This window comes from Chiroxiphia lanceolata, chromosome 3, assembly GCF_009829145.1.
Source record: "Chiroxiphia lanceolata isolate bChiLan1 chromosome 3, bChiLan1.pri, whole genome shotgun sequence".
Lineage (NCBI taxonomy): Eukaryota > Metazoa > Chordata > Aves > Passeriformes > Pipridae > Chiroxiphia > Chiroxiphia lanceolata.
This window is the reverse complement of record NC_045639.1, coordinates 114501360-114517127: the sequence shown is the minus strand read 5'-3', so window position 1 is coordinate 114517127 and position 15768 is coordinate 114501360. Positions and strand designations below refer to the sequence as shown.

The 15768-nt window shown below is 44.6% G+C and overlaps 1 protein-coding gene across 1 annotated transcript in view; it reads right to left on the bottom strand.

The window, feature by feature from the left end:
* The window catches only part of PINX1 (PIN2 (TERF1) interacting telomerase inhibitor 1), a 61860-nt gene extending 46354 nt beyond the window's left edge, over window positions 1–15506 (bottom strand). Inside the window, 9 exon segments of the mRNA XM_032683424.1 lie at window positions 1545–1621; window positions 4183–4213; window positions 4216–4244; window positions 4247–4276; window positions 7836–7859; window positions 7862–7913; window positions 8223–8312; window positions 10144–10253; window positions 15461–15506. Of these exon segments, the coding sequence (XP_032539315.1) occupies window positions 1545–1621; window positions 4183–4213; window positions 4216–4244; window positions 4247–4276; window positions 7836–7859; window positions 7862–7913; window positions 8223–8312; window positions 10144–10253; window positions 15461–15479 (462 nt within the window). The 5' untranslated portion in view covers window positions 15480–15506.
* Window positions 15507–15768: the final 262 nt, after the last annotated feature.

Here is a 15768-nt window from a genome sequence, read left to right as displayed (position 1 = left end):
GAATCAACTCCCTTAACCACAGCCCTGTGGAGTTGCTTCAAATCCCAGATTGTCCTGCTTCATCTTGCTCTGACAGCAAGGGAGCCAAGCAGTGGATCCATGGCATATTTAGAAGTGTTAATCAACAGGGCTCCCCTTGGTGCAAGTTCACCCACAGCATTTGAGAGTTCCAACAGCTCTCAGGGATTTGAAGTCCCCAAATTCTTATTTCAAGACAGTAATAAGCTAAGATGGGTTCTGTGGTGGCTGATGGCCTGGTCCCAAGCTCTTACCTTTCAAAACCATGTGACTTGTAACAAAGGTTCCCACTGTGTTTTGCAGTGGCAGACAAGACAGGGCAGTTCTTAGTTGTTTAAACTTCTTCCAGCCTCCTGGTTTAATCAGCTGTCAGTGTATTTTACAGAGAACTCAGGAACAGACTTGACATCTTTCTCTGTCACCAATAAACCTACCAACCACTTAAAAATCTACAGCAGATTCACTGGAATTATAACACTATATGTGATAATGGCACAGATCCTTCAAATTGTTCAAGTGAAGATACACCACTGAAGTATTCTTTATTTTACAGAGGTTTTTCCAGGGAACAATCCCCAGTGGATCACTATTCCTTCTTCACCAGCTCCCCTGTCATTCTACAGGTAAAAAACCTTGTATTATTTTCACTACTATCCCGGACCTCTCAGCACATTCTCCCCTTATTCCTCTCCTCCCAAAGCTCCCAGAGGCCTGATGTGAAGTTCCAGAACAATTTCCAAGAGTGCTGCACGAGAAGCAAGGTGTCAAACACATACAGGGTATTCCAGAAACTTCCACTTAATTTCAAGCCCCTTCTTTCCCTCTAAACAAGAGATTTCAGGCAACTTGGAACCAATCCTTGCAACATATTCATTTCTGCTTTTCCAGGTGTTGTTTTTTCCACAGGATTTTTCTGGATTTTTCATGTTACAGTGTCTGTTATTTTATACACTGATACAGCAGGTCTGTTCTCTGCAAGTGCCAAATGCTAATGAACACATAAATAAAATAAAAACCAGTCCAAACCTTGCTCTCATTACACAAAGTCAGGGGAAAGGTCTTCTCATTAAATATTTATCAGTGTTCAAGCCACCTTTGAATCCTTTGCAGCTGCTCAGCCTTTCCCAATTTTTGTGAGAATAAGGGCAGTTTGTTGAGATTGCCCAGTTGCTACTGAATATCCAATTTTATTTTGGATATTTACGGATCTTTCACCGAATCATTTAGGTTGGAAAAGACCTCTTAGATCATCAAGTCCAACCTTTGACCTTTCAGATGAAGCAAAATTCTCCTTGGTGATATGCATTTCCTAACAACTGTAAAATAAAAATATTGGTTTCCTAACTCCAAAGAAGTTACATCACAATAATTCACAAAATATGGATTACATTCACTCTTATTTCCTCACAGTTCAAGCACAGCCTTTCTAGTAGAAACAACATATTAGCAGCAAAACATTTAAATACCATTTTGTTATGAGGGATAATAAGCAAGGAAACAAGAGAAAGGTGAAGCTTCTTGTTTACCTGTGTCTTCCCACTCTTCTGTCTCCTCCCAAATATGCAGGACAGATCATGTTCACTGCAGGATGAGAGGTCCTTACCTGGAAGGGGTAAAGAGAGGAAAAAAAATCCCAAATCTTCACATCTGGTGATGACAGGGACATTTTGGTAACACAAACTAACCCACAGAGATAGAGGAATTGCTTTTGGAGATGAACAACAATCAAGAGGTGAATAAAAATCAGGAACTCCAGGCTGGATAGGGCTTGGAGCAACCTGGTCTAGTGGAAGGTATCCCTGCCCATGGTAGGGGGTTGAAACTAATGATCATTAAGGTCCTTCCAACCCACACCATTCTGTGATTCTGTGATGAAGACACTAAATGAAGGTACTCTTGAGGAAATGTGTGTATGTGCAGGATCTTTGGATTCTCAGGAGGATTCCCTGTCTCTGACAGAATTAGGGAGTTGTAGGTCCTCCATACAATGAAAAAAAAAAAATCCATCTTGACTCCATGGGGACTTTCCTTTGATTCCTGATGTTGCTTCTGAAAAGCAAAACCTCCATCTCTGCAACACACTGGATTATTCCAACTCAAAACAATTTCAAGGGTGAAGCAAAGATTCCCAGTAGGACCATTACTCCCATCTGGTTGTTGTGTGACTAACTGGACATCAGACATGGAGCACGGAGGGGGAAGCAGAAGGGTGTGATGTGATATTCAGAGTTTCAAGCAAAAGTTTTACCAATTCCACAGTGCAAGAACCTTTATATTGGGTTGTCCACAGCTTCTCTCAGAAAATCCTTTTAAAAAAGCTCAGCAAAAGTTGAAGATTTAAACAAAATTAGACCAGACAGCTCAACTAATTAGGAGTCTGCTGGGGTCTTAATCACTTGATTTTCTGATTCCAAAATCAGTGACCTCAAAATGAATCTTGTAGTGGACAAAAAGCCCAAACAACCCAAAATCTGACTATTTAACCTGTTTCTTTTCCTCGGGATCCTGAACTGCCCACAGAGGGCAAACACACACATCAACCTAGAGGAGAAAATGTGACCCAGCTTCCTGGTGCCTCACTACACAGCCTCTAAATGTCCTTACCCAAGCAAGCTGGATGAGACTGGTGGTTGTTTTCAGCTTTATCTTGGCCAAGGCTTGGAAAATGATACCTAAAATCCTCCTGCTCTTCTTCTTACCCTACACTGTCTGCCCGTGCCTTCCCCTGCTCCTGTCTCTCTAACAGAAAACTAACTCAGCTGACATTCATAACCTCCAGCAGCATCCCAGTGGAACAGCTGCTAGAAAAGCAGCTGCAGTCAGTGTTTTAATCTCAGATTGGTGTGTATTCCCAGATCCAAGGGTTGTGTGTGTTCCCTGTGTCTCTCCAGCCCCGCAAACGGAAGCTGCATTTTGTGTCGTCGCTGTTCCCTTCTCCAGCTTTTGTGTGAGCTTGTCTTGTTTAGTCTGAAAGGAAGCAGGATCAGGCTTGAACAACAAGGGCCCCAACAACACCAGCCCTTCTCAAATAACTTTTCCTCTTTCCCTGAAAAAGGACAATTTCCCTGGTTTAGACCACAGAGGGTGCAAGCAAACAAGGGGCTGCCTTGTGGAAACACAACCAAACAAATAAGGGATATTGTGAATATGAAAGCCTTGATCTGTATTTTACATGCTCAAAAGACACTTCTTTTTTCCTCTATATTTAGCAAAAGGTTAAATCCAAATCAAAATAAATCCTCTTTGCCATTCCCTCAAACAGACCATGGCCTCTGCACTTGCAAGCCCTGAACCAATTTAATTGTTTAATGTCATAAAGTGGTAGGGTCGAGTTAACAGGTTTGACTTCAAGGCCAATTTATTTAATCAAAATCCCAAACCCCAACATAAAAATTTGGCCTCCATTCAGACATCAATTAGCTCTGTTTAGCAGAGGCATTTGCTGTCCGAAAACATTGCACAGAGCTTTCAGTTAATAAATCAGCCATTAGTGAACTGATCCTATCCATACCCTGAAACAGGTACACACACCATGTGCATGTGGGTGTGTGAAAGGGGAGCAGAGGAACAGAGAAAGGATTCCAGAACTGTCAGGAGCCAAACCCAGGGATGACTGAAATAATGTAATTGCTCTAAGGAAGAAAGAAATTACTAACTCCATGAGTTTTGGTAGTTTTTCTGGCCACCAACCACTGTCCTAATTTATCCCATAAAGTATGTGGTGAACGTAAGAGGGCTTTCCTGCCTTCCTTCAGGTTTAATCTGATCCCTGATCCCATCCTCATGATCTCTGAGCAGGGTTACTGGAGATCTCAGGGGATAGTGCCACGCAGATCCTAAGTCATAAGTCACTCCATCATCATCTTTCCCCCCTCCCATCCCCTGCTCCAGCATTCACAACTTGGAATATTCGCTGTTCCATTACCCAGCTGGTGGCTTCCTTCAGGTAGGAACTGTTTTATTCAACTAATCAGCCTAAAGCCATCCAAAATTACCCAAAATAAAGAGAGATAGCAACATTATAGCTCTAAGCAGTTGCTGCAGGGGGTATCCCTAAACCAAGATTTAACTTGCCAAATTTAGACTTCAGAAGGCAACAGATCACCCTGAAAGGGTTTGTTCTAAGCTTGGCCAGAGCTTATGAAACAACAAAACCCCTCTTACCTTTGGCAAACTTCATATAATGGACACGTTTTCCTTGGAAGATTTGGATTTTTCTTCAAGGCGAATGTCTTTTTCTGATTTTTCACTGAGGGTTCTAAAAAAAAAATCCAAGGAAACAGGTTCCAACCCTGTTAGAGGCACTTTAACCACCACAATTCAAACACCAGTGTATTTAACTTTCTCTCTCAAAACCAGTCTCAACAAAATATCACAATATATTACTGAAGGAAACATGGCAAGTTTTGTCTGAGACATGTCACTGCTGATTTTTTTTGCCACATTCCCTTTCCCTTCCCATCCCTTTCCAATCCAATGTAGTTTGAAAAGGCAGATACAGGCACTCCAGGTCTAAGGCAAATCCATCTCTGTGGTTAGAAAAGAGTAACAGGTCAGGGTTTATTGTGCTGTTGTTACAAATATCCCCAGTGCCAAAGTCTGAGAAAGATGTAAGAATAGTGCAAAATAAAATATTTAACCTGCCTGGGTAGAAAAAGGGGGAAAATTTACAGGATTTCCACTTCTAACCCTACACAAAATACCTTTATTTGGACATAAGCTGATCCATCTGTGTAAGGAAACCGAATGGTGGCAAAGCTTTTCTGTCCCTCGGGCCAGCTAGAACAACTGCCACATCCATATTATTTCATTTTCCTAGTTTCCAGGAGAGGGATTGCATCTAAACTGTCCAGTGGGAATGGCCTCTGGGCTTGGCTGAGTTCCAAATTCACTCAGAAGTTTGGGAGATTGGCAGCAGCTTAAAGCCACATGAAGGATTAGTCCCATTATTTAACAGTAGAGACATCACGTTCCTGAGCTGTGGTAGGTTATTTTAGGGGTACAACCTTCTCTTTGCACCCACAGAGCCTGTTAATTCCCCCCCAGAAAAATCTCAGAAGGAGTGAATCAATCTGCTGTACAGTTAATAAGTACTTTATTAGTTTTGTCCTGAAATAGGCCACCACAGGATTCTCTGCTCTGTAACTCCACGAAAAGGTTACTCTGATGAGATGTTTTTTCCTCCCAGTGGCAACTGGGAATGGGTTAAGGAAATGAACCCATACCCTGAGGGCCAAGTTGAGTCATCTTTTTACATGATCCCACCCTGGAAAGCTTTGCAGCCCAAGCTTTTCTGACGCTGGAATTCCAGCACTTCCCTGTTTGTTAGGTTAGTGCACCTGATGATGGAATCACTGACCTAAACCTGAAATCCTCAGCCTGCAGTGGAGAGCTGAGTGCCAAAAACTGAGATCCACTCTCCCACACTAGCCCTAATGGGAAGAGAGGACCAGCAACCCAGTTTTTACAGAAATTCCCCAATAAAAACGTTCCGTGGGGAAAACTTAAATATCCTGACAGAGGCACGACACTTCAAGCCTGTTCTCCGAGCTACTTGTACCAAAAGGAGCATTACACAGCAAAGGGTTCCCACAGCGCCTCCTTTTCCATTATTCTTCCAGGGAAAGGCGCGGCAGCACCGCCTTGTGCCTGCAGGGAGGAATTTCACTTCCCGAAAACTTGCTGGCACTTGCAAAGGGCTGGGAGGTGCATCCCTGTATCTTCCAGGGACTGGAAAAAAAAAAATCCTCTGACAAACTGAGTGAGCACTGCAGGAATATTAATGTGCTTTTAAAAAGCCATTTAGTTCGGGCAAGAAAGTCACATGTTATTTCTACAGATGGATATTCCAAGGCACGTCACAGACACAGTCAGGATGTTGTTTCAGCATCTTAAGATGGGAAAGGGACACAGATTATATCACTGAGTATCCCAGCAAAAGAGCCAGGAATCAAGGATGGTTTGGGTGGGAAAGACCATGTAGTTCCAAACCCTGTTCCACTAGCCCAGGTTTCTCCAAGCCCCGTCCAACCTGGCCTTGGACACTTCCAGGGATGGGGCAGCCACAGCTTTCTCTGGGCAACCTGTGCCAGGGCCTCACCACCCTCACAATAAATAATTTCTTCCTAACATCTAATCTAATTAAACCTGCCCCACTGGGTGCTCACCTAGAAAAAAAGGAAAAGAAAGGTAAACTACACTGAGGGTATTTGAATGTTGGCAAATCAACCCCCACAGGGCCTTTCCCTTCCGCCTCTAATTGCAACCCAGTTCTGGCAACTCCAACATCTCTTTAAGAACAATGAAGTTTTTCAGCTGACTTTTAATGCGTTGAAACTGGCTGATGGCCAATAATGTAACATTTGATCCTGCAGCACAGCTGCAGGCAGAGTTTGCTGAATGAGTTTTGCCAGCTTAAGCAAACTGCCAAAAAACCAAGTTTTAGAGCTTGTGCTTTCTGTAAATCACCCAGGGGATTGTGACCAGGAATCTTCATGTGCACCCAAATTTGTTCTCAGTGACTGAAAACTTAAAATAACTAAGTAAAGCAGGGAGAAACACAGCTTTCATGGAGCATTTTGCATCAGTGACCCAGGGAACAGCTTTAGGAACAAGACAGCCTTGCTCAATGAACCTGCCTCTGTGCTGACTCACTGTGTCCCTGGGCAAGTCACTTCAACTCTCTGCCCAGCACTTTGCAGGTTTTCCCACCAGCTACACCTTCCTCATCTTCCATGGCTCAAGTTGGAACTTGGGTAGGATTTAGTTACAAAGGCAGAAAGGAACTTTTGGAATTTCCCTGTGATATGCTCTTCTACCTCTTGAGGACTTGAAGGACAGCACCAAGTGCTGTGTGGCCTCAGACCATGATCAGGGCTCCAGGGCACAAGGAGAACTTACACAGCAGTTTAAAAAAGGTGTTTTTAAATATCAGGTTCAAAATTTTAACCCCAGTTGTCTAGGATTAGAAAACCTTCTTGCTAACTGATTTTCCTCCTCACCTTTCTGCATTTCCTCTCCTAGAAAACCTTCAGTGCTCAAAGGTTAAGAATAAATGAATGAAGAGTTGCTAAATTCACTAAGCTCCAGAGAGTTGTTTAGATGTATGATCTGACTTAAACCTGAATCTAACTAAAGGGAGGTGATAAACCATTGGATAAACCCATTCTTTCTGTAAGCTCACACCCGTCACAACTTCATTTTTACAAACCAAGGTCAAGCTGTATGAAGCTTTTCAAAAAGTAAAAAAACTTTATAAATAGCCCTTTTGGGAAAGTTGTGGTTTCCCCACTCGTGTGCTCAACACCAGGGCTACAAAAATCACATTACAGCACACTCAAAGCAGAGATGCATAACTCTGAGTCAAAAGCTATGGAGCAACTCTCCAAGGACAGGAAAAGGAGGTATTTAAGAAAACCAGTGGAACATGGAAGCCAGAGTGACAATTCATTATTAAAAGGAAGACAAAACATTGCAACTGTGAGTGATTGTTGTGAGCCTTCAGACTCTGGAAAAGAAACAAGTGTTGCTGTAATGCAGCCCAGGAAAAGGTCCCAAATATTGTGATCCTGGATAAAATAAACAACAGAAAGCCTTTATTTGAGTCCTGAGAGCAAAACTGATCCACTGAGATATCCAGGCAGTGAAACTTCAGCATGATCATGGATGGCAACACATCCTTTGGCTCTCACTGATTTTGGGGGAGGAGTTGTCAACCTCAGCAAAGAGTCCAAACTGGGCCTCAGCTCATCTTTTAAGACACAGAATGGAAACTCTGCTAAGTTTCCAACATCTGACTGAGCAAAGCATGAACCTACCTGTTTCACCCTGTCCATGGCAATATTCAGTTCAGCCAGGAGCTGGTTGAAGTCATCCTGATGAGCAATCCAGTTGTCCTGTAAACATCACCCACATGAATACAAGGCAAAGTCTTCAGAACTAACACAAATTCTGCTAAAACAGATATTAAGTAATACTTAACTGGGTATATTCGATCCTCGTTGGTGGGAGGGACCCTGGGAAGCTCCACAGGGGGATAACACACCAAACAGCTCACACAGTCACTCCAAAGTGAGATAAAATTATAAGGGTTGTGTCTGGAAGTCATAAACAATCCTGTTGTGCAGATTTCATTAATATTCTATTTAAAAATTTGTGTTTTAGCTGAAACAGGAGCCATTCCCTCACCTGGGTCTAGTTCTCACCTCATTGTTGATGTTTGCTCCTAATCCCAGCGTGTTGTTTTTCACCTTCACCTGATGTTCTGGATTTCCTTGTTCCTGAGCCCCAAGACCCTAAGGAGGATTTAAAGGTAAAAAGTAAGGATTTTACAGCAGTGACTGAGCAATCAGAGCTTTTGTACTTAAGACTTTGCAATGAAATACAACAAGAAATCACAACTTACTATTTATTTCCTGCCTGAACTGAATTCATCACAGGCTTTAGCACACATGAGACACTCAAGTTTTTAAAATTTACTACTTAAGTCTCCAGCAAAGTATTAAAAACACTAAAATAGCAACAACATTAAGCAGTTGGGTGATTAATCAGGAAGTCACCTGACATTCCTAAGCAAGCCCAGAGTGTTTACTGTTTAAAACCAAGACACTACATATACAGAAGAGACCTCTCCCCCAAAATACCTCTGTCACTGGAAAGGCAGATCCACATGGACAGTATAATCCAGAACAAGTTTATAAGGAGGGAAACAGAGGAGGGGCAGGGGAGAATCAGGACATTAACAACTTTTTCTACCTCATTCACACTCATAATTGATGAAAATATTGGAGCAAACAACTATGGGAATTCTCTATCCTAAAACCCACAGTCATTCAAATCTGGGAAGCAATTCTCAGGTCCAGTGTTACCTTTCTCAACTGTATGATCAGGGTTAAAAAAATAAAAGACAAAGCATTTGGTTATAACTTTATTCCTGGTATTCACCTACTTTTTGCCTGATTTGTCACGAGTAAAAATCACCAGCCAAGTGTGTGGCTTTAATGAACATGGATGTGGAGCAGCAATGGGGAAAAGCCCTGTGGAGAGATCCTGGGATATCTAATATTTAAAGGAATGAGACATATTGAAAAAAGGCTGTTGCTATTACAAATCCACTAGAGTTCATTGGTCCCTGGGGTGGAAAATTTGCCTTGAAACTCCTGCTACCCAAAAAAAAGTGTGGAAGCAAACAGGCCACTCAGCCACACATCTGCCCTGACCCAATTCCAATACAACTGATGACAGGACTAGTGTAAGCAGCTTAATTGCACTGCAGAGATGGGCTTTTGCCCATTAATTTGGTCGAGGTGAGGTTCCATTTGTTTGAGTTTGTAGTGGAAAGGAGAGAGAAATCCTTCTTGCACAGCTGTAACTGTTGGAAAGGAAGATCCAGCAGCTCAAGTGGGAAACTTGTTGTGAGGCAACTGAAGCAACAGCAGCTACACTGAGAAATGTGAGAACAGGCTTTAAAGCATTCACAGGATGGAGAATGATCCTAATTTTATTCGTTAAAGAAAGTCTGGGTGAGAAAATATAGGAGGAGAATTAAATAAAGGTAGTGGGGGGTTTGTGGGCGTTCTTAGCACTAAACACGCTGATGTGCAGGCCCAAATCTCAGCTTTGCTGAGGCATCTCTGTGGAATTGAAAGTGGTTTTAAGGGGCAGCTGAGCAGTCTGCAGGATAACCCAGAGGTTATTCTTAGTGCCAGAAACCAGTGCCCTCACCCACAGGTACTGGCTGGAGCTGGGAAGGGATTCAGCTCCCAGAATGCTGCATTTTGGGGGTTCAAGGAACAGATCAGAACACTTAAAAACGGGTGAAAGATTAAAGCAGGTCCTGGAGTTGCTTTAAATCAAAAGTAGGGAGAAAACTGAGAGAGTAACAGTAACTTAAAAGACTTTAACCATCGCTAATTAAATGTGTCAACTCTTGCTCCTATTTGGGGACATTAACTTGCCAAAGAAAGAGGGAGAAAAACTGGAAAGCAGGAGAGTCAAAAACAGGCCTTTGCAACAAAGTGGGGAAATCCAACATTGTTCAAATTCTCTGTGCACTTAAGAGAATAAATCAGAGCTCCCTGTTTAGTTTTAGACCCTTCAGGTACAGAACTCTCCTTTGGATCCTACCTTTCCTTTGGACCAGCCCATCTTTTCCAGCATCTTCTGGCCGAATTTAGAGTCATCTTTACTCCAAGCGCTGTTTCGTGGATCCACAGACCACTTCTGCTTTCTCCGGGCTGGGACAGGGAGGAGAAATTCAAACAGGCTCTAATGACATTTCCACAGTACTGAATCAGTTCAACTCCAGCTCTTCATTGCCAAAAAAACCCCCCAGAACTTACAGCAGGCCGAATATATTTGGGGGGTTAAGTTTACTTAACAGAAAACCCAACGATAACAAAAAAAGGGCGGTGAAAATATTAATTATTAATGTCAAGAATACCAAAGGAAAATTGATATCATAGAACCACAGAATGGTTTGGGTTGGAAGGGGACCTTGAAGATCATCTAGTTCCAAACACCAAAGTTGGAAGCTGTTGTCCCTAGGGATAAGCTGTAACTCAGGGAAGGCTTTGGGGATTACCATGTAAGTGTACAGGCCTAAAATCCATATTTGCTCCAATTTTGGAAATCTACAGGAGAGGTGATTACAGTGCTGCTTTCCCAGTTCTGGACAAAATCCATTATCCAGTCTCCCTTTCAACCACAACATAGAAGTTTTAATACTTGCCTTCACAAAAAAAAAAACAAATCAAAAATGAAATATAAATGCTCAGGACGACAGAACAGAAACCAGTGGGATTTCAGCTTCTGGATTTGCCAAAAATAGTTTACTAGGAAACTTATTGGGAAATTTATTGGAAAAGCCACCAGAAATTATTGCAGGAGAGAGATCCAAAGGAGAATCAAAGCTCCTTTGTCCTATGCAGATTCCTAAAGAAACTCCAGTCCCCCAGGCCCACGTGCGTGTTCTTGCCTCTCCCACCAGGAATAGCTTCCTGGAAATCAAGGAGGAAAAGCCAGCTCAGTTAACAAGGCACTTCAAGTGTGCACCTAAGCACAAGGAAGAGAACCTAAATAAACAAGACAAACAAAGGATGGGAGACAGGAAGATCACAAACTTCATTAACCACCATGGGAAACGGGGGATCAAAAATGACCCGTTCACCCAAGGCCACACAAAGTCAGGGAGAAGCCAAACTCACTGAGGTGTTTCAACGTAATCAGGAAGTCATCGTTCCCTAAAACACCAGATTTGGGATCTGGGCCAGAGGGACTGAATACTACGGGGATGTTTGACTCATTTTGTGCCCTGTTTAGTTTTGCTCTTAAAGAACCAGCACTGTCAGATGCACAGTGGGGGCTTTTTTTAACAAACTTCCGAAGCTTTGAAGCTCAAAAAGATCCATAAAAGATTTTTACAGCGGATTAAATGAACAAGAGCTGTGAGAGGAGTTAACAAGGCCTTTGTTTCATTCACTTCTGCACAGGAAACAACTTATTAACCTTAAAGGCTGTGGCTGCCCCATCCCTAGAACTGTCCAAGGCCAGGCTGGACAGGGCTTGGAGCAACCTGGGCTAGTGGAAGGTGTCCCTGCCCATGGTAGGGGTGGAACTGGATGATCTTTAAGGTTCTTTCAACCAAACCATTCTGGGATTCTATGATTATTCCCACCAGGTAGTCTTCAGAGCAGCATCTACTCCAAGTTCTGCCAGTGCTGCCAACAAAAGGTGGGGAAGCAACAAATGAAGCAACTCCATAGGGTCTGACCAGCCCTGGTGTGGCAGCAGGGCCAGGGAAGTGCTTGTCCCTGTGCTGGCACTGCTGGGGCACCTCCAGTGCTGGAGGCAGCTCTGGGCCCCTCAGACAAGGAGACACTGAGGGGCTGGAGCGTGTCCAGGGAAGGGAACGGAGCTGGGGAAGGGGCTGGAGCAGCAGGAGCGGCTGAGGGAGCTGGAGGGGCTCAGCCTGGAGAAAAGGAGGCTCAGGGGGAACTTCTGGTTCTCTTCAACTCCCTGACAGGAGGGGAATTGAAGGGGGTGAGTCAGGCTCTGCTCCCAGGGAACAAGGGACAAGACCAGAGGTAACAGCCTCAAGCTGTGGCAGGGGAGATTCAGGTTGGATTTTAGGGAAAAACATCTTCATGGAAAGGATTGTCCAGCCCTGACACAGCTGCCCAGGGCATTGGTGGAGTCACCATCCCTGGAGGGATTTAAAAGTCATGTGGATGTGGCACTTGGGGACATGGGTCACTGGTGGCCTTGGCAGTGCTGGGGAATGGCTGGACTCAATGATCTTTTCCATTCTTAATGACTCTGATTCCAGGATTCTACCAGAGGTCATGCTGCCCAGCTGAGCAGCTGCCCTCCTTCTCAATCATATTTCTTCATCTCTACCTCTAAAATTTCTCAGTTAACATCAACTTTCCCTCACTCAGCCACCAAAAACTATTCAATGCCCTTTTTAATTTGAACATTTTAAGGATGGCCACACTCTTTTACACTCTCAGTTACCAGTTCCCTGGGTGGTGACTTTGCAGATTCCAACTCCTACAGTTGTCAAACCACTGCATCTTTCTAATGATTTATCTGCACAGCGAAGTGATCCATGACAACTGAATGGTTGAATTTAAATTAACTTCCAAATTGAGTTGTTTGAGGTAGTCCAACTAATCCACTTTAAAACTCACTTTCTATTATTTTTCCTGAATATTTCCCTGTGCAGAAACCCCTGAGATGTTTCACTCCCAAGACATTTGTAACAAAAAACACAAGGGCACCTGTAATAAATATTTCTTAAGCTTGAAATTAAGAGACCTTCCCTTTCCCAGCACTTGCAATCCATGTATTTCAAACTTCTTAACTACCACTGTGGGATTAATCCTCACATTTCTACAGGTTGACATACTTATTTTTACATAGGATAAGATAAATGCAGGAAAAAACCCCAAACAAACTTGCTTATACCTTTAGAGAAGAATAAGAATTAAGGAAGTTGGAACATGCCACCTACAGGAACCATAAAATCATCCTCCCTTTCCAAACAAATAACAAAAAAAACACTGTTTAGTCAATAATTTATCAGAAATGTTTGTTCACCGATGTCTTAAGAGGAAGAAAGGAAACAAGGTACTAACTTCCAGCTAAAAGATTCAGTTTATAATTTAACACCAACCTCCTGGGCTGCTTGTAAAGTGATGGAACTCTGGCGAGCAGCAGCACCATCCAGTGGAGAAAACTGTCATTTCTTTATAGAACACAGAATCATTTAGGCTGGAAAAACCCTCTGAGATCATCGAGTCCAACCATTCCCCAGCACTGCCAAGGCTGCCACTAACCCATGTCCCCAAGTGCCACATCCACATGGCTTTTAAATCCCTCCGGGGACGGGGACTCCACCTCTGCCCTGGGCAGCTGTGCCAGGGCTGGACAACTCAACCCCTTCACTCAGATATCCTACAATTTGAAAAAGATCCATTATTAAACCCTTTTACCATGACTAATTCTGGGCCTGGAGCATGTTTTTAACTGTAATTTCTGAAAGTTCCTATCCAAACCCCTGTTGTGTGCCCATGGATGGTCGAGGCTCACAGGAAAGGCAAGGCTCTGGAGCCAGGCTGGGAGAGCTGGGGGTGTTCACCTGGAGAAGAGAAGGATCCAGGGAGACCTTAGAGCCCCTTCCAGAGCCTAAAGAGGCTCCAAGAGAGCTGGAGAGGGACTTGGGATAAGGGCCTGGAGGGACAGAACAACGGGAATGGCTTCCCACTGAGAGAGGGCAGGGTTAGATGGGACATTAGGAAGAAATCCTTCCCTGTGAGGATAGTGAGGCCCTGGCACAGGTTGCCCAGAGAAGCTGTGGCTGCTCCATCCCTGAAGTGTCCAAGACCAGGTTGGGCAGGGCTTGGAGCAACCTGGGCTAGTGGAAGGTGTCCTTGCCCATGGCAGGGGGTGGATTGAGATGAGCTTTAAATGTCCCTTTCACCCCACATTACTCTATGATTATTGACATGTGCAGTGTCTAACTAAAATAATGAACAAATCCTGAAAAAATGGCACCAAAGTTTACACCTAAAATAACCAGAAAATCACATATGCAAACGTAATTTTGTTTTCCTCCCTTCACACCTGTATTTTCCAGTGGAAACCATAATTTTTAACTCCTCATTATAGTCCCTATTTCCTGCAGTCAAGCAAACAAATTCACCAGACTCTGTGTTCTCATTTTAAAGGTGTTTTGACAGCAGTAAGTTTACTGAAAGCACCTAAGAATCTTAACAATACTCAGGGATGAGAATATTAGTCCCGTTACATAAAAATCCAGTTGAGTTTTACATTTAACAGAAAAGACTACTTGGAATGCACTTTTAACTTGGCAGTAAACGTTTGTAGTTCCTACTCTGGCCAGCCCTGAGAGATTCTGTTTCCTGAACTTCAGAGATAGAGTTATCTTTATCTTCTTTCTCTTTCTCTCTGCACCTGGGAGCTACCAGACAGGATATTCATCCAATATTTCCTTCACCCTGGGACCCCTGGACCCCATTCCTGGCTTTTGCAGCCCCTTGACCTCCTGTTCTTCAACATGGGAGACCCCTGAATCCTATCCTAGCCATGCCAGCTCTCCAGCCCCTCCTTTCCCTGACACTGGGAATGCCTGGACCCCTATTCCAGCCTTTCCTAGACTCTAGACCCCCCCGTTTTTTAAAACCAGGGACCCCCTGAACCCCATTCCCAGCCACTTTGGGTCTCCTAGACCCCAACCATCCATTTCCTTGATCCTGGGACCCCTACATCCTCATTCCTGCCTTTCCCAGACCCCAGATCTCCTTTTTCCTTAAGACTGGGACCACTTGGACCCTCATTCCCACCTTTCCCAAACCCCAGACAACAGGTTTTTCAAACCAGGGACCCCCTGAACCCCTTTCTCGTCCAGCCCGGGCTCTCCCCATCCCACGACCCTCCTTTCCCCAACACAGGGACCCTCTGCATTCCCACTCCCGCCTTTCCCAACGGCCAGACCCCCGTTCTTCAACACCAAGGGCCCCTTGAACCCCCTTCCCAGCCACCCCGAGTCTCCCAGACCCCGACCCTACAATTCCTTGATCCTAAGACCCCCTGGACCCCCATTCCTGCCTTTCCCACCCTCCAGGCTCCCCGTTCTTCAACACCGCGGACCCCCTGAGCCCCCTTCCCCACCATCCCGGATCTCTCCGCCCCATGACCCGCCTTTCCCCAACACTGCGGACCCCGAGACCCCATTTCCCGGGCACAGGGACTCCCCGTCCCGCCTCTTCCAGCCCTGCCCCCTTCCCTTGACTCTGGGACCCCCCTGAACCCCCTTATCCGGCACCGAGACCCCCCCACGGCCCTCAGCGAGGGCTGTGGGGAGGGTCTGGAAACGTTCCCGGCCCCACTCCGGGACATTCCCGCCGGGATCGCCACTCACGCTCCGCCAGCATCGCCATCTTGGGGGCCTTCCTCCCTCCACAGGGACTTTTGTCATCTCCGGCGCGCAAAAAGGACGTCTCATTAGAGAGTTTTTAAAACAGGCGAGCGCGGCGGGCACCAAAATGAAAACAAGAGGGTGTAAACTTGCTAAAATTTTAATAAATGCGTTAAAACACGGCTCAGTTGCGTGTCGGGTGTCCCCGCTGCCGGGGGGAAGGGATGAGCAGCGCTCGGTGCGTGGTCGAAAATATGGGACACGCACAGTCTGAATATTCCAGGGAATTGAGGGTGTGAATGTCCCTGAAT